Source organism: Ornithodoros turicata, chromosome 4 (assembly GCF_037126465.1).
Source record: "Ornithodoros turicata isolate Travis chromosome 4, ASM3712646v1, whole genome shotgun sequence".
In the NCBI taxonomy this organism is placed as follows: Eukaryota; Metazoa; Arthropoda; class Arachnida; order Ixodida; family Argasidae; genus Ornithodoros; species Ornithodoros turicata.
In genome coordinates this window covers 74,276,072-74,298,367 of record NC_088204.1, presented here as the reverse complement: position 1 = coordinate 74,298,367, position 22,296 = coordinate 74,276,072, and the positions used below count along the sequence as shown (strand labels likewise).

The window sequence follows — 22,296 nt, the reverse complement described above, 5'->3', positions numbered from 1 at the left end:
TTCCAAGCAGACCGGTCTATCTTCTGGTCGAACAGCAGCGCTGTGGTGTAGTGGATACCAAGTCAGAGCACGTCGTCAGGGTGTTTTTTTTTATCCTCGATTTTAAAGAGTTTTTCTTACTAAAAAAAGCACAGATGTCGTATTTACAGCAGGATCATACGGCAAACTATTTTCACATGTACTGATACCTTTACAAATTATTATTATTTTTTTTTTTTTCAAGCAGACTGGTCAGCCTTCTGGTCGAATAGCAGCGCTGTGGTGGAGTGGATACCAGGTGAGAACACGTTGTTATACAGAACGTCTTTCTTTTTCCTTTTTTGTAATCCTAGACTTGATAGAGTTTTCTTTTTTCTAAAAAAAAGCTTAGAGAGCATCACAGATGTCGTATTTGCGGCTGGGTTATACGGCAAAGCGGCCATCTCCTCGAAGAAACTATGTAACTACAACATGATTAATTGCCTGAAATTCATTACTTATTACCTCTTTAATTTGGTGATTTCGAGCACAAGCGAAATAACACAATGGGAGACACTCCTCGCTGAAAGTAATTTTTTGCCGAATTTTGACACGCGTATCAGCCGAAACCCAACCCGCCGACCGGCTCCCGCATTCTCCAGCTCATTCGACGTCAGAGGGTCACGTGCTTTTCGAACGATGGGGATGATTGGACTAGCGGCGAATTCCGGTGGTCATTTCGTGATAACGTTTTTCGCCAGGCCTCGCCCGTGGTCGTCAGTTTTGCTAAATCTCGCATGTTCGCGTTGCACTTTCCGAGCGCGAGGAGTTTGCCAGCTAGCGCTTTTTCCGCCCGTTCTCGAAGCGACCGGGCTGCGGATTGCTCCACTATATCCGGTGTCGTCACATCCGCATCGCGAGAGTGGCGAAGGTCCTCATTGGTCCGTACGTCGAAGTTCACGTGGGTTAGCAGACGACCGCCTGCGATGCCCCTAGCGTGATCCAAGTGACTAAAACCGCTAGATTCCAGGCACTCACGTTCGGGTGACAACGGTCACGTGATCCAACGCGGGCGCCGACCTAGCGATTTCCGACCGCTAGGCCGTGTTGACGTGAAATGACCTCCCGAATGAGGCTCGTGCAGATGACGTCACGCGCAGCCTTTGAGCCACGTGACTCGGGAAAACATGGGGATGCGTCACAGGCGTCATACTGCGGGCCGAATGAGCCAACAGCGTGTGTTTTTACAATATAGGCTCGTAATTGAATGCACACTGCATGCCCTGCTACAGTAGCTCCGGTGGGGCAATATGTTTTCTCGAGTCACGTGACTAAACGTGACGTCACTGCACAAGCCTCACTGGCCATGGGTAATGAACTGCGGGCCAGATCAGGGGCTTTCCGGGTGAGATAAGCTTCCGTCGGAGAAGGTGATGGGCCTTTGAGGCGGGCTGTTTTGGTTTCGGCCTATTCGCATAGCAGAATTCAGCGAATTCAGCGCTGAATATTTCACGACACGCGCTCGCATCAGACCTTTTAAAAGACAGAATGACTTTCAACCCAGATTCTGTCACCCGACCAGCTATCTCGCTTTCGCACGAAATTCCCTAATTAAAAGAGTTAATTAATGAATTTTAGGTGATTAGTCACATTGTGGTTGTAGACTCGCTTCGATAGCATGTCCACCTGGCCGTATAACTGAACTGCAAAAACGACATCTAAGCTGCACCCGTCGCTTTTTTAATAAACATTCTCTAAATGATTAAAAAAAACGAAAAAAACGGAAATGTGTAAGGCCCCAGAAGTGCTGCCGCATTCGATTAGAGCTAAGCTAAGTTTGTGGAAGACTGTTCTCATACAGAGAACAGACATGTACTTGTAATAAGCTCTGCTGGCCGCACTGATACTATATTGTACATAATCATCTGCTCCAATATACGCTGTCACCTGAACTCCTATGGTGATCATTACGTGTGCGGACATTATAGAATTTTCACTGCATTTCATACTTTCCTTCGAAGCATATTATGTCAATACAAACTTGAATATGGAATTCTAGCAAGCGCTTCCTTTGCTTTTGTTCAGCTAATCCTTTTATGCCCAAGTTTCGTCGATGCTCCGACAAGCTGCTTTCTTTCACAGGGGTTTAGTTCAAGAAATCAGATGACTAGCTTTAAATAACACGGCAGCGTGAAGTGAAACTCGCGTATTTGCTTTTTTCTGTCTTCGTATTTCAGGTTCGTAAGCAACTCACGATGAGCGGCGTTGTCCGTGTCAAGACAGGGGACACTTAGTGTCTATTCGTGGGGTTGACTCTGCTGCTGTTCTCTCTCTTTTCTCGAACAGTGCATCGCTCCATGACAGGCATGATGCTATTCACACGTCCGTTAGTCTAACACCCAGTGCATATCATATTCTTTCCCGGATTACCGGACCAGTCTTACCCAAGACTCCAATTCAAGTCTATCGGCCGGTGAAAAAAGAAAAGAGATGAAAGAATGCCCGCCAAACATATGGAACCGGAAAAGCAATCCATTGCATCCGCAATTTTAAAGGGGCAGTAAGATGACATCCGGAACCGCCCGAAACCATGATTGATTGATTGATCAAACATTATGGATATCGTTGTATCTGGAGCGAGCGAACGCAATATCTTCGAGCCACATCGTCTTATCAGCACGCAAGTCACTTTAGAAAAAAAAAAAAGAAAGAAAAAATCAGGAATGCGCGAAGCGGTTCGATCTTGGAAGCCACGCCCAACCTGCTGCGGTGACGTATGCAGTCGCGAGCCCTCAGCATCTCCTGCATCTCCGCCACGTCACGGCATGACGCCAACCTCTCTCCTCCTCTTACGAGCTCGCTGAAGGGGTTGAGGGGTTTCTAGGGCAACGTGGAAACCAAGGACATGTCTCGTGCGCTACATGTAAGCTATGATCCTTGTTGTCGTATTGAGGGTTCACAGTATTTGTCGTACAGCACGCTATACCGCAAAACGAAAGAGTTATGGAAGATACTGCTGCAATAAAGGGGCACTGAAGTGAAATTTTTTCCTCGCCGAATGAAGGGGGGAGTTTATAGGCAGAAAACGAAAAAAAAACGAAAAGGAAAGATAAAAGGGGAAAGGTCAGCCATGCAGCACGTCGGCTTGCTATTTCCTAAACAAACAAAAAAATCAATAAATAAGAATATAAGGAATGAATGATGTTATACGCTGACAACAGCAATATAAAAGTTAAACGAGATTCATCCGCTGCGCTGTTGGTGATTTCAGCACGAAGGAAACCACTATTTGTGCTTTCCCACTCTCCTGAGCAGGCGTGAGAATGCGGGGCGACATCCCATTGGACGGCACAAACGATTTCGCGCAATGATTTAGCACACTATCCCTACCGTCTGGTCATGCGTTACGAGTAGGGACGAAGGAAAGCGCAAATTGCCGTTCCCTTTACTATCACAAGCGACGCGACGGACAAATCTCGTTCCTTTTGTATTGCTATCAGTGTAACGGAATCCGTCATTCCTCCAGCAAAAAAAAGTGACTATGCACCTAAGGAAAGGGACAGGAAAGGAATGAATATGAATACGAAGCCGTGTGTTACCCACTGCGTGTTTGTTTGTACGTTCCGTCGATGATGTTGTGGTAGACCTTATTGCAGCAGCTGGTATTTTGCTCGCAGCAGAGAGCTTCGCTGGTGAAGCTGTGCTTCAGGTTGATCCCCAGTTTTTCCGCCTTAGCCTGGCTCTCCAGCGCCGTGGCAACCGTCCCGTATCGCTCCGTCTGCTCGTAGACAATGCTGAAGTTGTGCCATTTATAATACCGCAGAAGTGACGTCACGCTGCGTACCACCTAGGGAGGGAGTAACAAAGGTGCGATGAGTACATAACCGGTACAACAAACGGAACAAAGTGAATCGTCGCGTTGAGTTCCACCTGAGAGTCAACGAACATCGAGCCAGGTACAGGTTTGGTACGTAGGGCTTTCGAGTCGGCACCAGAGTTTACAGTCTTAAAAAAAGGGTGTACAGTAACTCCTTTTTTGGGGAAGTACACCCTTGCCACATATATCACACTCTTTGGAGTGTGCAATTACTCTCCGGTAGGGAGTTATAGTTTTCACCACACTCTCTACTACTCCTCCACTCCCTCACTACTAATCCTCACTCCCTCCACTCCTTTTTTGAGAATAACGTGATATATGTGGCATGGAAAAGGACTTAAAGTACGCCCCCTTCTTTTAAGAGTGTAGACGACTGCATAAGTCGACATCCGCAGTGCTCCATGCGCGTCAGCTACGCCACCGATGCATTCTCACATGTACAGCTCGCATCAGAGTTAACTTGAACACCATTCCGGCCTGCATACCCTGGTGGTGCTTAGTAGAAATAACGGGTGGAGGGCGTTCTGGTTATTCATTTAAAGTTAGAGGGGTGACCCTCGTTATGAAGGCGTTCATAGACCTCTCCCTGTTTCTACACAAATGATGTCACAGCGTTCGACAGCGCCACCAATTTGGTAGAGTTGAACTACGCTCGAAGCTAGGGCGCGAACAAGGTCGCGCCCGAAAGCCACGGTCTTGAGGGGATTACGATGGTCCCTGAAAAAGACGCAACCTTCTCTCCTACTTTTCTTTCAATAGGAGGCAGCGAGCAAGTGCCCATTCATGAAACCCAGCCCTCCCCTTCCGATTTGTTTCGGTTTCAGTCTGTCTGCCGACGTCACGATGACGTTTCTCTGGTAGAGGTCCACTGTTTTCTGCTAGGCGCTCCCAGGGTGGTTCTCTCCCCGCTTCGCTGGCTGGAGCGGTGTTCAACTTAACTTTGACGGGAGTCGTACAACAGTGGGACCCATAAGTCCCGTTTTTGTCTTCTCAGAATTAAAAATTTGAACCTCTTTATCTCAAACTCGAAGTAAAGAAGATGTGCTTGTGAACCACGCTAGCTGGGATCTCATATCAGTTTACATGTACGATTGACACACTCCTGAGTGAAGGCGGAGCTTCCACTGTAAATTTCGCCTCATTTGTACCGTTTTTATAACCCTAGAATTGTATAACTAACAGTCCCTTTATCCTGTAATAAACCACTAAACGTTCTAGTCTACCGCTGAAAACTTGTTTATTTTTCTTTCTCTATATAAACGGTGTCTATTGTCTTCCGTTAGATTTTTTTCTCGAAAAGCTATGAGAACAGCATAGATGCCGTTTTGGCAGGTGGGTTGTTAAGCCACATTGACGTTCTGTCGAGAAGAGTATATTATTACTGGATCGTTAAGTACATAAGCTACATTAATTACCTTTTTTAATTTCATGCTTTCGTGCGGAAACGAGAGAAAAGAGCTGAATCCTGAGAGAGGGGGATATGTTTATTAAGAAAAAGAAAGAGAAAGAAAGAAAGAAAGAAAGAAAGAAAGAGAGCTGAGTCCTGTAGCCTGTCATTATTCAAAGCCTTCCTATCCTAGCGGTCTCTCAGAAGCCTGTTTGTATAACTTTTGTTGTTTTAATAATAAGCATTGTATTGTATTGTGTTGTATTAAAAAATACCTGAAACAAGTAACTGCACTGAAATATCCATCGCCAAGTTTCGCTGGGCAAATCAGCAAACACCGAAACCAAGAGCTACAGGAGCGCAGAAAAAGGAACAACTTTTGACTCAGACAGCTGATCTAGACCCCAGAACGCGTTATCTGACAGTCAGGTCCATCGCTCCAAAGCGCTTGTCCCTCCGACGTGGAAATGCGCATTGTTCTTTCCGCGCTCGAGAGGCGCTTGTTTCGGTTTCGGCTCATGTGGACAGATAAATTTGTCGATGGATGTCGTAACTAAAAAGAAAGAAAGATGTGACAAAAAAATAACGCCCCCCAGTTTTGCTATATCACATTTCTCAGAAAACATGCAATCAAAAAGTTAATTAACGAATTTGCGGTACTTATTAATCTTGTACTTAACATACTATTCTTCGCAGAACGTCAGCCTGGCCGAATAATCCACCAGCAGAGAATGCATCTATGCCGCTCTCATAGCGTTCTAATTAAACCATGTAATGGATAAAAAGGCACACCTTGCATACGCACATTACAGGAAGAAATTTCCTTTTATCCCTATAGTAGCGCTAAGGCACATAGGTTAGGAGCACTTAATCGCAGTCTACGAGCGTCGTACAAGCGTATACAGATCGCAAAAAGTCGGCAGGGAGAAGCCCAACACACAGGGACATAATGCGCGCACAAGGCTGACTTCGCGGCGTTTCTCGTCTCTAATTCAATTTCCAAGAAACTGCAGTTAAGTTAGTGCCACACTGCAAACAGTCACCCGGAAGCTTCAGCACACGCCGAAAGTGCTCATTTACCGGGATACACCTGAAAGCACTCAGGAAAGTTTGTTTCGAGAATGTTTTATGCAAATACGCCTCCCCGCCCCGGCAGGCAGTTTAAAAAGCGCTGCAGAAAAGAACTTCAAAGTGAGTCGTATCCTCTTTGTCTCATGCTAATCGGTGCTCTTTACAGTAACGGATCCCGAACACGGTATTTAGGATGTTGTCTCGTACCTTTCAGTCATGCAACTACATCATCATTACTTCTTTGTTGTTGTTGTTGTTGTTCAGCCATGCAAATGAACCATAATAACAATTTAAGAAAGCCGGTACCATACAATATTAAGGGAGAGCCGCCGCTATTTCCAAGAGAGACTGTTCGTCTTTTGGGCACCGTCCTCATTATTCGCATGGCATTCAGAGGGTTAGGGATGATGCATTAAAGTGTTCTTGGGTCTTACAGGTGAACAAGCATGGGTGGATGGGGAAAATCCAATTACGGTTCGACGAGTGGGGTGAACAACCTGCGTCCTTCGGACGCTTTGTTGGGGCGCTGAAGTGGGGTTAGGTGAACGAATGCATTTTTATGCAAACTATGTATAGGGACGACAGGGACTTGTCCAAAGCATTGTATATGCCCGTCCATAACAGAGTGCAGGCGCCCGCTGATCGGGATAATAAGATGGTCCAATAAAGGTTCGCTATTGGTAGAATACCGAAACATGCAGCCAATGTTCGTCACGGATCTTTGCCACCAGCTCGTTCGTCGCTTCGTAACCGTCCTGTCAATACAAATGGAGCTTGACGACTGTGAAATTATTAACTGGAGAAGTTGCGTGGTGCGCATTGAGGGTGTTACTTGGACCGCAGCCTCTCGTCGAGAAGGCACATTGACTTCACCCTCTCAATGGCCCAGCTGTGGGGAAATGTGACTCGCCACTTTGTCAGTATGCGCCGGGGCTGCACTGAGCGCGATCACTAGTATACGTGTGGCTAAGTGGCTAGCGTGCTGACCATCTCACGTCGAGACTGGGAGGTGCCCGGGTTCGAATCCCGGCGCCGGCTGTGCTGTGTGGGGTTTCCCTCAGACGCTGTCACACATATGCCGGCACAGTTGCCGTAGAAGTCGGCCCAGGACGGCCATTCACCCAGAGCGTTAGTTGCGACGTTGCCCACCTCTGTGAACAGAGGCCGACATTTTATTGTCGACTGTTTATTATCACTTATTATTATCACCACCACCTGAGCGCGATCTTCTTCTGCTGACAAAACGCTGATTCCTGGCTCCTTATTATATTGCCCACGTCTGAACACAAGCTTCTATATGTACACAAGCACGCAACTTGCCTTGCAACCTGCACCGTACCTGCAACCTGCACGCGAAGCCCTGAGGTGTGGGTGGTGGTCGCCGAAGTCGGAGAAAAAAACCTATTGATGTCATCCACAATAATAAAACCATCCGACACTATTTGAGGTTACTCGCTCACCCTCTGCGCCGCCCTCTGGTACGAAAGCTACGTAAGCGGGAGCATAGTAAAATGTCGACATGCTGAAGCGGCAACGGGCCGCATCTGAGCGCATAGTAAAACTCCAATAGTAATGTCTTGCTTGAAGAACGAAAGTCTTTGCTGTTGCCCCGACCGCCCGTTCTGAGACACCATGAACACTGCCAAGTCCATCCCTCTCGACATATACATTCCTTGTCTCATGGGGCCGAAGAGCCAGATCGCCGTTCCCGTTCTTAAGCAGTCTATAGTTTGGAAATGATAGATACAAAGTACACGGGCCGCACTACTGCGTTTACAGATGTCTCCTCTACGGCTGGCGGGTCCTCAGCTGCCCTTTGATATACCAGACGTCGCTGCCTTTGACATCACGTGGGTTTCTGTGGGCCTATCACGTCGTACTTCGTCGACCTCTGCGGAGCTGTATGTCTAATGTCTCATTTCTTTTCCCTCTATCCGTTCTACTTCCCCTTTCCCCTTCCCCTTTCACAAAGGAGTGAAACTGGCCGCCTTGTCTGAGCAGGCAGACTTCACTCCTCTTCCTTAGAACATCACACCACCACCACCACCACAAACTGTATGCCATCTTGCTGTTCCTAAAGTCTGCTTTGGATTGTCCTCCTCGCTCTTGGGTGATATGCACGAACTGAAAATCAGTCCTGCACTGCGTAGGAAACACGGACATTCGCCGCACTTTGCCCCGGTATCCTCACGGTACTCCAGACTCTTGGGGAAAAGGGATACCGGTTGTCCCTACAGTGAACACCCGACGATATTCGCATTCAAGGCAACGAGGTGGTAGATCTGACGGCTGCTGCGGCCCACCGTAACCGCATAGCCGTGCCCATCAACCTCTCCAACGGAGATAACGCGCTCCCACTTGCCTGCGTTCGTGTCACCCTTGGCCCGACAGCAACGATGCCATGACATCACTCAGTGGTCACTCCTCTATGCAGTGGACCCGCGTTCAAGACGCCAAGTGGCTTCCCTGGCAGCTTTACGTCACTTGCGCGTCGTTTACGACTCCACGTCGCCTTCACCCCTTGAAGAGCTTGTGTGGCATCGACAATCAGACCTCGGGGTCAATTTTATGCATGAGCGAAGTCAGCGTAATTCCTCATAGCCAGCGGTCAACACATCTGTTGCACAAGTGCGCTAATCGTCTTTTTGACGCTTTCTTAGCGTACTCGCATTTGTTACAGCGTAGTTCTGAAAATGTTATATACTTTCGATTGTACAAACATAAGTATGACCTTTACAAACATACTACCATGTCTGTCTATACATGTCTGTCTGCTCCTTCCTGAGAGGTTACGTAAACCTATCCTCTGCGCCTTGAAAATGTCATGAAATCAAAAACATAAGCAACTGAAGCATATGATGAAGTTATGATGCTCAAGGAGAACTGAAGCTCAAATTCCGGCCCAGATACGTGACCTAGTACCCCTAGTATCACCCTAGTAGTACCCTAGTTTCGCGGCTTCGGTTTTTGCCATTATCTGCATAGTGACCACGAGGTAAGTTTCGCTTTTCCTTTGCGTCATCCGAGGTACATGCGCAACTTTGAACTGTTGCTGTGACGAAGAAAATGAGGTAGCCTCATCGCCTCGGGAAAAAAACGTGCGAATTAACGTCAAAACGCATTTACTGATGGTGTTCCTCTTGTAACTTCTTGCAGGAGGAGGCGCCTACCTTGTTGCGTGAATGCGTGAAAGCGCAAGAGAACAATATGTCTGAAAATAGAGCTGTCTTACGATGACAGGCAGCAACTATTGCATCACAACATCACCGAGGAGGCAGCGATACAAAGGCCGCTGTGGGAAAAATAACCGCGAGGGCTCCGCCGTTACGAATGCGGGACACACACACACGGACGATTATTCCCGTAAGGTAAAAACCCGCATGTACGCCATGTTGTTTTACTTCGGCCCGCTTCAACTCACCTTCGCGTTCGTGCTTATTTACTCGCCTGTAATTCCTTTTGTTGCGCATGAAAGAACGACGGGGAATTCCCTACCAAAGGAAGAGAACAGAAAGAGGCAGACAAAAAAAAAACAAAAAAAAACTAAGCAACACGACTGGGGTTCATGAGCACACGTACGAGAAATTAGCTGTTTTTAATGAAAGAAACTAAGGACACCAGAAAGAAAACAAAATCGGGATGGAAGAAAGGATTCCTTGAAACTGGAATACCACACTGGCGTCACACATACAGGGTTGCTCACACGTGCAACTGAAGAGTCATCCTTCATGCGAGGATTACCGGCCATTTTTAGCGTAAAATGCGCGCGTTCTGTGTCCCTTCTCGCTCGCCTATTTTGTGCGCCTGGTGCGAAGATGATAGATGGCGGAGGGAAATATTTCTGTTGTGGCAAAGCTGACTTTTCAGGATTTTCTTTTTTTTTCTTTCTTCTTTCTCCCGCTGCATGTTGATAGTATACGAAACACGACGAGACAGATGATTCCTGTACGGCTGTCCAGGCAGGATAGCCCGGTTAGGGGGTACAGAATGTACCGATGCAACAGAGAAAGGCCGATGAATGAAGAACACCAATGAGAGGGCGCTTCTATAGCACGAAGTGTATGGATCACCCGAATGCTGCGATGTCTAAATTTATGAGAAATTCGTTTTGGTTTCGTGAAAAAGAAAAGTACAATGACGAATAAATTATTTACATTCGAGACGTAACACAAAATGTTCGGAGCTTTCTTGAAAACATGGTTATGCGAAGGATATGTATTGAGGCCGTAGATTATACTGCTTCCGGACATTCAAACGGATTTCTGGTTTCTTGGGAATGGACGATATCTTTGCGACGGTGGATTGCCTCGGAGAGTTCAGTAACCTCCCGCATAAAATGCAGAATGGTGTTTTCAAAGGCGTGGGGGTTTTGACGAAGTACTTTAGATAACATCTAGACATTGGCCGTCTCAAGATTTGTTTTGTTTTCTGATCGTATTTTACGTCCGTCTGGCGGCAATTTCTGATATTTGATAAATGTCCATTTCCTTTTCAGCTTGATATAGGATCCTATAGTCACGGACGAAGATTCGTTCTCCATAGCAAAGAGCGAGTAAGCTATGGAATGCAGAGATCAATGACACTGACATTACTTCAAAAAATATCGCAAATCCAAGCACGATGAATATAAGACACGAAAATACAATTGAAAGGGGAAATACATCATCGTATAAAAGGAAAGGCGTGAACCTGGATTCCACTGCTATAAGAAGACGTGGTTTGATAGAAATGTGCAGACGAAGCGTCGAACACTTAAAGGCTATGCTTGCCGTTCTGTATTTCATTGACCTCGGGTGTCGCTCCTTTGCTATACCGGTGTCTGTTCCTCCGGATATATACTTGGAATGTTGCATGCGCGTCATGTATAGGTATGGGTGCTGCGCGCTGTACACGGGTATTCCCACATGTTACGTCCCGCCGCATCCAGTTACTCTCAAACCACCGGTCTCCGTGCGCTCCTTAACCTCGTTCCCATCGACGACACAACAGGGGTGGACTGCCAAAGTCGCTCTTCCTATTGGGATGAATACTGGTGGCCGCCGTCTTTAATGAGTATAACTGACGATAACGTAACACTCCATATAACTAATCATCTGGCAAACATCTGAGTAGCGTATCAACGTTCGCAAGATGAAGGAAAAAGAAGATTGATTGCTTCCGCGTGCGATATGCACAGTCTTTCACGTGAAGAGTGCTGGCCGATGCGATACCCTCTCTGCACAGGTTGCCGAGCGGGAGAAAATGAACGGACACAAAACAAACACGAACGGACACGAAAAAGAACGAAAACACGCACGGAAGAATGAAGGAACTCGGCGAACGGCAGTCCACACGCACGCAGTTCCTGTGACTACCACGGGGTGGCAGCACTAATGGCGCCCCCCACTCCTTGAATCGTGTTTTTGTGTATACAAGCGATAATAAAGATGTCCGGTCGCAGAAATGTTGGCGGTTTACATAAAAATCATTTCATTAATAGTTTGTTTTAGTTAATTTTTCATTTAATAGTTTCATTAGTTCAATAGTTTCAATAGTTCATTTCATAGTTAATTTTTCATTTTCATTAATAGTGTTTGTTCCCATGACGTCACTCCCGAGGAGGCGTCACAGTCGCTGACAGATATGCCTCCATTATGTAGTTTCACGTTTCATTTTTTTGGAGTTGGAATTAAAAAGAAAAATATGGAGATGGCGGCTCCTACAAAACACAGGAGCCGGCTACTACAAAACACTTGAAGATAAAAAACAGCCAGTCTTAAAAAGTTAGAGGCGCTGCAATGTCCACAAGAAATGTCATTAAATCATTTCGTTCGGTGTTTCCAGGTTATTGTGCTGCGCGAACGTCATTTCACCACGTTCCAGAAATGTACTTCTTTTGAACGTTAGCAATCTCCTAAATAGCCTACGATTGCGAATAAACGCAAAAACAAAACTTCGCCGAGCCTCCACAGTCCTACACCACGAAACCTCCACGAAATGCTTGCCCCATCATCATCATTAAATAAAGTTGTTGTTGTTCTTGCTTCCCTTTTACAAGCTACTGCCCTCTAGAATGGGTGACGTCAGTGTATAACCTCTGTACGTCCCGTCCGCCTTGCGTGTTCTTCTTCGAAGTGACAGTCAACGTTCACACACCCAGGAAGAATGTTTAACAAATCGTGTTCTCTAAAAATAGCATTTTTTTCGCGCCCATCGCTTTCCGATACCAACTGGAGATTACGACAGTTCGCCAGACATCGTATAGTGACACAACAGACATGTCACAATACGCGTACATGTGACAGTAAACGCTGACTCTCGGAGCATCTGAAGAATGTTGATGACGCGTTGGTTGTTTTGAACCTCCTTGTCGCCAACGGGTGCAAACAAGTCTCGCTTTATTCTTCTCATTCATCCTGTTCTACTCTGTCGCAAACTGGATACAAGAATAGGGCGTGTCCTGACCATTGAGATCGGAATTTGATTGAGATTGGACGAACCCGGTGGTGTCCCTCATCGTTATAAGCGAGCTATAGTAAATCGAAAAGAAGATACGTATTTAAAGAGATTGTACCATTTAATTTATTTTACTAAAAAACAAGCTTTCGGATGGAGTCCGTCGTTCATCAGGTGCGATACATTGAACACTTGGTAGAGATATTTACACTAATGTGCATCAGAGAAAGGGTATAAATTAGTAATTTTTACTAACTGGGGGTTTACCTGGTATAAATTAGTATAAATATATCTACCAAGTGTTCAATGGAGTCCGTTCGAAAGCTTGTCCTTTAGTAAAATAAATGTTTCAATCTCGTTAAATACTTATCTTGGAATTGAAATTGGAAATGAAAGAAAAATATGGAAATGTTAGTCACGACAGAGTCAGGACTGGCTACTCCAAAATGCGTTGGTGAGTGGGGAAAATACTTATCTTATTCACTCGCGAGTGCTAGACTTTTCCCATTTTTGCCTGTTAGTAAATCGAAAACACCCCAAGAAAACGGTACGAGGAGAGACGCTGTTGAATTCAGGTTCAGCAATGTGTTGTCAGCAACACACACAATACACACACACAAATGACTGATGAAAGGAATAGCGCGATTGGCTATGATCACTCACGTGACAATGCCCACTTCTGTGGGGCCAACAACAGCGAGCCGGTCCCGCGAACAATTTCCGAGTGAACCGTTTTTGAGCGAAAGCCTCATAACGGATTTTTTTTTTTTTTTTTGTCCGTGCTTTACCAAAGCATTGCGTTCTGAGTCACCTCCTGTTTTCACAAATATTTTGCGCTAAAACGATTCACTAAACTTCGCTCTTATTAGCGAGCCCTACAATAGATTCGAAAGGTTCCGAAAACGTAACAACATCACCGGGACATGGACGATTCCTAACCGGAAAAATGCTCACATCACTCGCAAGAGACCCCTCGCTCCCTGTTGTCAAAATGGAAAAAGTAAATGTGGTGGTGACGAAAACCGGCTTGCCGTTGTTGGCCTCACCTATGTGGGCAGCGCCAGGATGAGATAAAATGGTGTGATAGCAGACGAAGGAATGATGACGGCCGAAAGTTAAGATCTAGGGCAGTCACTGTGAGTTCGATTATAGAAAAAAAAAGGAAGATATTCAATTCGTCACCTGACGAATTCTGCTACTCCCACAAAGGAAATGAAATGAATGAAAGGAGAAAGAAAACTGTAAAGATGAAAAGGTAAACATAGAAAGACATCACCCCTCCAAGTCACCGAACTGATGATTCTATTCATCATTTATACCACGCACATCACTTGAGTGGAACCACCTTCCTGGGTTTCTAACCTCTATTTCAGACATCAAGCAATTTAAAATTGGTTTGCTCGATCATTTTAACTTGTAAATCCCGTTCATCGTTTTCCTTGGTCATCCACATTATGTTTCCATCTTCAATACTGTTACGCTTAAGCACCTGTGACACACGTCATCATTTCATTGCTGTCATTTTGTTAACCGATTTGTATATTCACCATACCTTTGCTGCTGCTGCCCTTGTTGTATTGTAACCCCACTCCCCTCTATGTGCCCTCCGGGCCCTGAGGGTATGTCAATAAATAAGTAAATAAACTGTACGTGCACATGACTGTACGTGACAGGCTACATCCCCTAGAAGTGAACTGACTTGCAAGAAACTAACAGGAACGGAGAACTCGACGACACATGCCTATAGAATGCGGTCCCAAAAATACAGATTCCATATCACTGCTCACTATGAAGTTAACAAGCGCTGATAACGCCGCGTCTCTCTTCTTGGATTCCCACACACCCAAAACCTAGACTATATCGAAGGTTCCATTGTCCAAGCGGGCTAGAGCAGACTTCAACGTTGCTCTTTGGGATCCATATCTTGTGCAGTGCGTAACGATGTGTTCCGTGTTTTCCACAGATGCACACACTGGGCAGTTTGCTGAACTAGCCCTGCCGACTTTATGGAGAAACTGTTGACCATACGGAACGTTAAGGGTCGCGGTATACTGGACAGAACACGGAAGTTCAGCTCCGTATCAATCTGATGAAGCAAGGATGACCGCCTGTCGATCGGTAACCATAGCCTTCTGCATATGTCTTCTGTCAGCAATTTTAACATGTGTTACACATCTGACCTGGAATATGTCGCCGTGTGCTCCGTTGACGATAGGTGCGCTGTATCTGCTATCTCATCTGCAGCTTTATTACCCCGTATGCCAACATGTCCAGGAATCCACTGAAGCAGTCCCTGTTACATTCACCCTACGCATAGATCTACCCAATAATAATATAGCATATTCTTAGCTCACTGCTTGCTATCGCATGTTTCTAAACATCGCACACGCAGAAATTATGACGAATATACACCGAAATTAAAAATACGAAGAAAAATGTTGAAAGATGCTGTTCCTGTAATTCTAATTGATCATTTTAATCCTTAGAAGGCGTACGCTTGGATTTTCCATTTGAGAGCAGCTATTTGCAATAATTCGATATAAATACTAGAGATTAATTAAGATAACGGTCTAACTGGCTATATAGCAGCACACCAAGACGGGTGCCGGAGCGAGGAAAGTTGTCGGAGCCCTAGTTGTATTTGGGGGGAAACGTCCCTCTCATCCGCGAGTACCCGCGAGTACCCGCGAGTACCCGCGTGTCGTGCAAGACTCTGCTGACACTTGACTTGGCAGCATTCATTGTCCTGACATTTTCGTAACAGCGCCTATTGAGTGCGCCGAAATAAAGCAAAGGCATGACAACGTCACTTCACCGTGTGGGAGCTGCATATATGCTGGTTGGTAGCATCTACAAAGTCCATACTGGACACTGAGATCCTTTCACTGCCTGTACTGGCTGCTCGACAGTTTCCATACAGATATCCATGCGGAATAGCTACGTTTCCGCTTTGCGCGATTCCGGGACACGTGTCTCCATTTGTCATTCTCGGAACTTTGTAGAGAAAATGCACCAAATAAGTTTTCAAACAGCAGAGGAGTAAGTGATTCATTATGCGACGGTATTTTAGTGAAAACACCGCGTGCCTACGAAACAAGAAACAACGCTACAATATCGAGCACAAAGCGAGAATGAGACAATTCCGTGAAGCGGTGGGGGGGGGGGCATGTTTATTATAACAAAGAAAAAAAAAGGGGGAGGAAACGTCAGCCAAACGGGACGTCGCCTTGCCATTCCACATAGAAAAAATGAAAAATAAATAAATAAATACAAAGACAAGGAAACTAACAAACGGCGAAAGAAGGATGAGATAGATTGAAGTCAAAGATGACAAAGTTGACTAATTGTTGCTGAATCACGTTTCTGGATGCCGTCCACGTGAGCTATAGGTGACTGCTTGCTTCAAGGGACACGAACTATGTATGGAAATTATTCGTTTATCTCTGGCAAACGTGCCTGTCTACAATGCTGTCTTCTTCTTTCTGTTTCAAGTTTTTTTTTTTTTTTTGTAAGATTCATTTCGGTAAGTTTGTGCCCCCCAGTAGCTTCACGTATTACGCAAGCTTTACAGCGATAGCAAAACACGTAACCGTACAAATATTTGTAACGCAAACAGCGGTATACGAGAGCTTTGTCTCATTGTGATCTAAAATACGTAACAGTCTTAACCAATTTGGCATGACGTCAACGAGCGCTGCACGACAACAATCGTTGGAAACGTTCCCAGCGACCTTTCCCCGGGAAACACAAGACTTCAAACTATATCTTCCATCGCCCCGTTCTCTCTACGAAACAAGATTTCTACAACATGTTTTTAATGACGATTCGACTGGGAAGTTGTACAGTACGTCAACAAGGATAGGAAATGCGGATTAACTTCGGACTTTACTGATAACCAAATCATTCCAGCAGATACCGCGTGTGTATCAACAGATGCGTGTCATACTGAACACAACGGGAATAAGAAAGCAGCCGGCGCTTGCCAACGGCGATAAATCTTCGGAAAATAAGCCTAGACTCAAGGACACTTTGAGCGGCCACAACCACGCAGCCAACGCCAAATTATCTGTCTTTTGGTCTTGGACTACCTAGCCAATACAATTACGACGCAGAAAACCCGAAGTAAAATCGGGTTAAGACAAAAAGATAACTTCACAGGCTAAGAACAGTCTTCACAGTTCTTGCAGTGGCGGACTGAGTTGGCTCAACAGCAGTCATCCGTTTATAATCGTTATTTTCTGCTCTTTCCGACATTTAATCGGGCGTTTTACGTTTGATGAAGTGTATAAAGGCGTTGTTCTCGACCTTCCTCGTCGCAGCTGAAGGCTGGCTAAGACGACTGAAGCCAGCTTAATATATCATGAATTGTGGATGAAAGAGCTCCCGTTTCCGGTTTGGTCTTTGGCTCTACTTTCGGTTTGCGTTCCAGGTCTCCCGCTGAGATTGTGCCTCGGTGCACAGCGTTTGGTGTTGCTAGGTTACATCAGTGAAGGTGAGCTTTTGGCCGCAGTTAACGAGGAAGAAGTCGTTGTGCAGGGATCAGGACGTCTTGTTGACGGCGTCGCTGTGTAGTTAGGGCGATAGGGATCAGAGCAGAGTGTGGAATCGCGTACACTGTCTGTGAGGAGGTAGAGGAGTTGTGACTAGTGCTGGGTACAACTCCTTACTGTAACTTAACTCATCCCTTTTGAAGAGGAGATAGGAGATCACTTTTGCCTGATATAAACCAGACAATAGGTCGGCAGGAATGGAGTCGGGACATCTCTGACAGGTCTTTCGGTGGATTCAAAATTGTATTTCTCAGTTCTAGACCGTTTACCACGCTATTTTAGGAGCCAGGGTTGCGGAGTTGCCACTCCGGAGTTGGAATGATTCCGGAATGATTCCAGATTTAGCAGAGCCCGGAATGGAATGGCGGAAACTGTCCTTGGAATGGGAATGGAATGGTCTGGGTGCCTGCGAAGGTAGAGGAGTTGTGACTAGTGTTGGGTACAACTCCTCACTGTAACTTAACTCATCACTTTTGAAGAGGGGACAGGAGATCACTTTTGCCTGATCAATGCTGATCCCCAACTTCCTTCTCATCCCCAACGTGAGAGGGGAAAGGAGTACAGTGCCGCCTCATGCGTCGAAGATGAGCTTTAACTTGCGGAAACAAAACAAAAACAAGTGTATCGGGTGACTCTATCGGAACTGGCCCCATCTTGGGTTGCATTTTCTGTTTTCTTTTATTCTTTTTCCAGGACACGAGAGGCGATAGTGTGCTCTTTCTCCCTCTCATATTGGGGGTGAAGGAAAGACGCGTCTTCTAAGAAGCGCAATGAACAAAATAAAGAAAAAATGGCGTTCCTTCACGAATTTTTTGCGGGCGATCCACCGAACAGATTTTTGTTCTGAAAACGGCTACGATATCAGGTGACCGAAAGGAACAGATGTTCTCATCGGGACAACTTTGTAGCTTTTATAATTAAAAAGTTAATTAATGAGAGTTAATTAGGACATTGCCTTTGGACTTTGCTAATGCCCTCCTAGGGAGTGTCTTTCAGCGTATGCTATATTGAAATTGATTTCATCTAGGAAAAATTGTTATATATATTTTTTAAAAATATGTTCACAGTTAGCCGGGACACCCTGTATGTAGCTGTACTGCACTGTACTGCACGTCACAGTGCTACGGAAATAATGACTATTTCGCTACGGGTCGTACTTGCGAGACGTCGACCCCCGTCAAGCTCTGCCATCAAAGGAGCGAGAGCTACACGGCCATTCCGTTTGGCTGTCTTTATGCACGTGACCTTTCCAATGCTGACTCATTGGCGGAGACGTCTTGTCAAAGTCGGATCAGTTTCGCCTTTGGCGGTGCAGAATTACTACGCGTTTATTGCTTCTTTCGCTATGAAGAACTGGAATGTAGGTTCAGAGGGGTGCAATAGCTTCAAAATAGACATTTGGCGTGAATTGGGACGAAATGTCACAACCCCTTTTAAAGCGGCTGGACGTCGTGACACAGAAATTGACGAAAGGCTGATCGATTGATTATCGACGTTCGGAACTAAATATTGCTTGTTTCATTTCTTCCATTTCTATTTCCATTCTTTCTGCGGCACTCGCAATAATTTCCAGGGTTAATGAAAATTAAAGCAACTTGTAAGAAAAGTAAAAATATACGGGTGGTCCCAAAGTACGCAACGCGACGCAAAACAAAGCAAAACACAATGTCAGAGGGGGGGGGGGGGCACCACTGGGAGAAAAGCAACAAAGAACAGGCTGCATGTCCGGTTGACTGTATCGGCTTTCTCTTCCTCCCTCCCTCCCTCCTCTCTCTTTCTCTCTCTCTACTGCAGTATCAATGAGCAACGTTATGAGCTTACCAGGCGTATCTTGTACCTCCCACAGAAGGTAGTACTATAATTATCTTATCGGACGCTCCACGGTACAACACGAAACGCGTTATTATGCAAAAGGTTTATCGCGCATCTTCAACGGGTACCTTGTAGTGTACCAAGCAGCACAATGTACTGAGAGTCGAGTGCAATAGGGCTGGACGGTATGTGTCTTATTAATGTTCTTTAGTTTCAGGAGTCTGCATACCTACCCGTCCACCCCTATTGCACTCGACTTTCAGTACATTGTGCTGCTTGGGGTTTTTGTCATGGTGAACCCAGCAATGACCTAACAATAGCTATGTTACCATCTTGAGCAGCAACCTTCATGCGAAAAAAGTGCAGAAACTGCGGGGACGTTCGTGATACAGACAGTGGCGTATCTAAAAGGGGGGGGGGTCACGATGTCCTGACCCCCTCCTCAATTCCTGTCTTCACATAGAGACCCAGTAAACCAAATATGTCCCAAGGATATCCTGGGGAAGACCTGAACTTGACATTTGACCTCTTGAACATATGTGACGTGTGCGACTTTTCTGGGACGTCCCTGGGATATCTCTGGTTTACTGGAGTTTAATTGACGTCGACTGCGTATCCACTGTGCTGGGCAAGGCTCGGCCCCCTCTCAGAAGAACCCTGGATCCGCACCTGGGTACAACACATTTTGCCTGTTTGTTGCTGCACTGAATTTCTCACGGCAGTGGAAGCGCGTAAACGGCGCGCACTTCACATGAGCGGTAAATGCATTATTTCTTTTCATCAGTAGTCACACCAACTTAATTTACTGAAATAAATCATTATATATTGTTACTATTACTATTATGATTATTACCTATTGATTTTTGGTTTGCGGAGTCGTCACCCTATCACTGTATAGCACTGCATGTGCATTTTCTCATTTTGTTGTCTGTCGGGGTTGTTATCTATTATTTGGTCTTTTGACTTCTGTGTCTTTGTGCAACTCTGCACTGTATCACCTTGTATTTCTGCCACCTACTCCTTTTACAGCTCCGGCTAACAGTATGCTTAAAATAAATAATAATAATAATAATAATAATAATAACTACTAATTATTCTTAATAATAATGTAACACATTATAAATTACTATATTACATAATGGTTAATATCAATTAACCATTAGTTAAATTATTAATTGTTGGAATATGCGAATTGTGCGCGCATGAATGGAACCTCCATCTACAGCGTCGAAAAGCGAACCCGTGGTCGCGTGATATCTTCAATATCGTATACATACTATTGTAACGACACTACAAAATTGTTTACACTGACCCATTGTGCTTGTAAGGCTCCCAATCAAACAACTGAGCCAGACAGCAAGCGATCGCAGCTCGAGCCCAAGCGAGCCACCTCTCCAGAATGGGCCTCCATCTCTGGGCGCCACCTGTCGCCGTGTGATAGAACTGCCACGCGCGGAGTGTCATCCACTTATCGATATTTTCAGACATCGCGGTGCAGAGAAACAATTTGAGTTTTCTCATAACGATTCTTCCACTGCACAGCAAATAATGGTTTCACAAAGCTGGGCTTAAGGAGGCCTTGGGCTGTTCGAAACACTCGAGATGACAGATTTTCATCGACAAAATCCAAAGAACGCATAACAGCGCCAAACGCGGACGAAATTATTTTGGGAGTTGGAATCCTACGCTGAAGATTGGAAGCCACCTCGATCATTAACTCGTGCGTGCATACGTGGAGGTTGGATGGCTTCCATTTGGTCAATACTTGCGTATTCTTTAAATTTTCATGATGACAACTGCGATAACCTACCACATTATTGAGACAGATTAGCACTGATCCGCGTGAACAACAACAATAAATGATGGAAAAATGATTCCACATGAAAATAGGCTTTAAAATATAACATTACATAATATTACTTGCACCTTCCATCTTTTTCACTACGCTTCATTTAATTTATTTATTTTAATTTGCACTTTTCTGTGCATTACAGCGGTTTACATTGCACTACCTGCTTGCAGACTGGAGACAGTTGGAGCAACAAAGCGAAATTGGAGGGTTTTTCTTTTCTACTTTTTTCTACTTTTGGGTTGGGGCTGGGGGGCTCGGGGGGTCTGTTTATGGGAGAAGCCAAATTTGTCGAGTGACGAATTCAACGTTTCCCTGTCATTTCTTTCAGCAGCAACAACATCAGTTAGGACAATACTCGAATCGTCCGAATATCTTTTGAGTATTCACAAGCACCCGAGCCTCCTAAAGCCTCCTAAAAGATGACTGCGGATGTGCATACCTTCATCCTGGCTCATTTTTCTTATCTTTTGTTATATTGTTTTGCGTACAATGAGAAGATTCGGCAGCTTTAAATATAATCCCATTTCAGAGACATTGCATTCGTTATCGAACGAAAAGCAGCAACTCAGAAAGTATATTAACACGAAAAGTAAGAGTAATTTGCATAGCGAAAGCTTTTAACGGTGCATGACCGAAATGAAAGACTGCCGCAATCAATATCTCTGATTATGAAACAAGAGCCCCAGAAGAGATCGATGCGTGGTTTCAAGCAGGCTCTCAGCAACGCATGAATGGCAGTTTAAATTTCAATGACTCAGGTGGGTGTGTTTTAATTTGCATGAGAAGTGAAAGGGAGATTAGAGGTGTCCCGCGTGACTCGCAGCATTAGTTCAGGAATCATGAGAAAATGCATAAATCATGTTCGCCATTGTGGTTTTACTTTCGTTATGCTACAGGTAAAAAATTATGGAGACGTATGGAGCCTTCCGCATACTTGGATGACTCTTGCATTAGAGAAGAACGTCAGGGGACTTTGTATTGTAGTCAAGATAAGGAATTCAACCGAAATGTGCGTCACAAAGACGCTGAAGACAAAAATGGGAATACTAGGAACCTACGATCAGAGGTCGAGGTAACTCGTTACCGTAACTAAGTTCCTTTATTTTTATTTTTTTTGTAACTTGTAACTTAACTCCGTACTTTTACGCCGTGGTAACTAGAGGAACTCGTTTCTTTTTCAGGTAACTTTACCAAAATAACTGAAAGCTAAATTCCAAGTTACTTTTAATTCGCTTTTCACTCACGTCCACATGTTTTCTTGCTTTCTCTCTGGTTCTTTCATGGCATTTTATGACATAAAACGTGATATTCACTCAATCACCGTATTCTATTCAGGAAGAAAGAACCGCTGTCA

At 45.1% G+C, this 22,296-nt stretch overlaps 1 protein-coding gene across 2 annotated transcripts in view; it reads right to left on the bottom strand.

Annotated features, from left to right (window-relative positions):
- LOC135391868 (receptor-type guanylate cyclase Gyc76C-like) overlaps positions 1–22,296 on the bottom strand; it is a 246,525-nt gene that overhangs the window by 28,415 nt on the left and 195,814 nt on the right. The window contains exon 4 of one of the 2 annotated variants that reach the window (XM_064622380.1): positions 3,562–3,805. In XM_064622380.1, coding sequence (XP_064478450.1) covers positions 3,562–3,805 — 244 coding nt within the window. Of the gene's footprint in view, positions 1–3,557; positions 3,806–22,296 lie in introns of those variants that run through there. The other variant, XM_064622381.1, reaches the window with a different exon arrangement.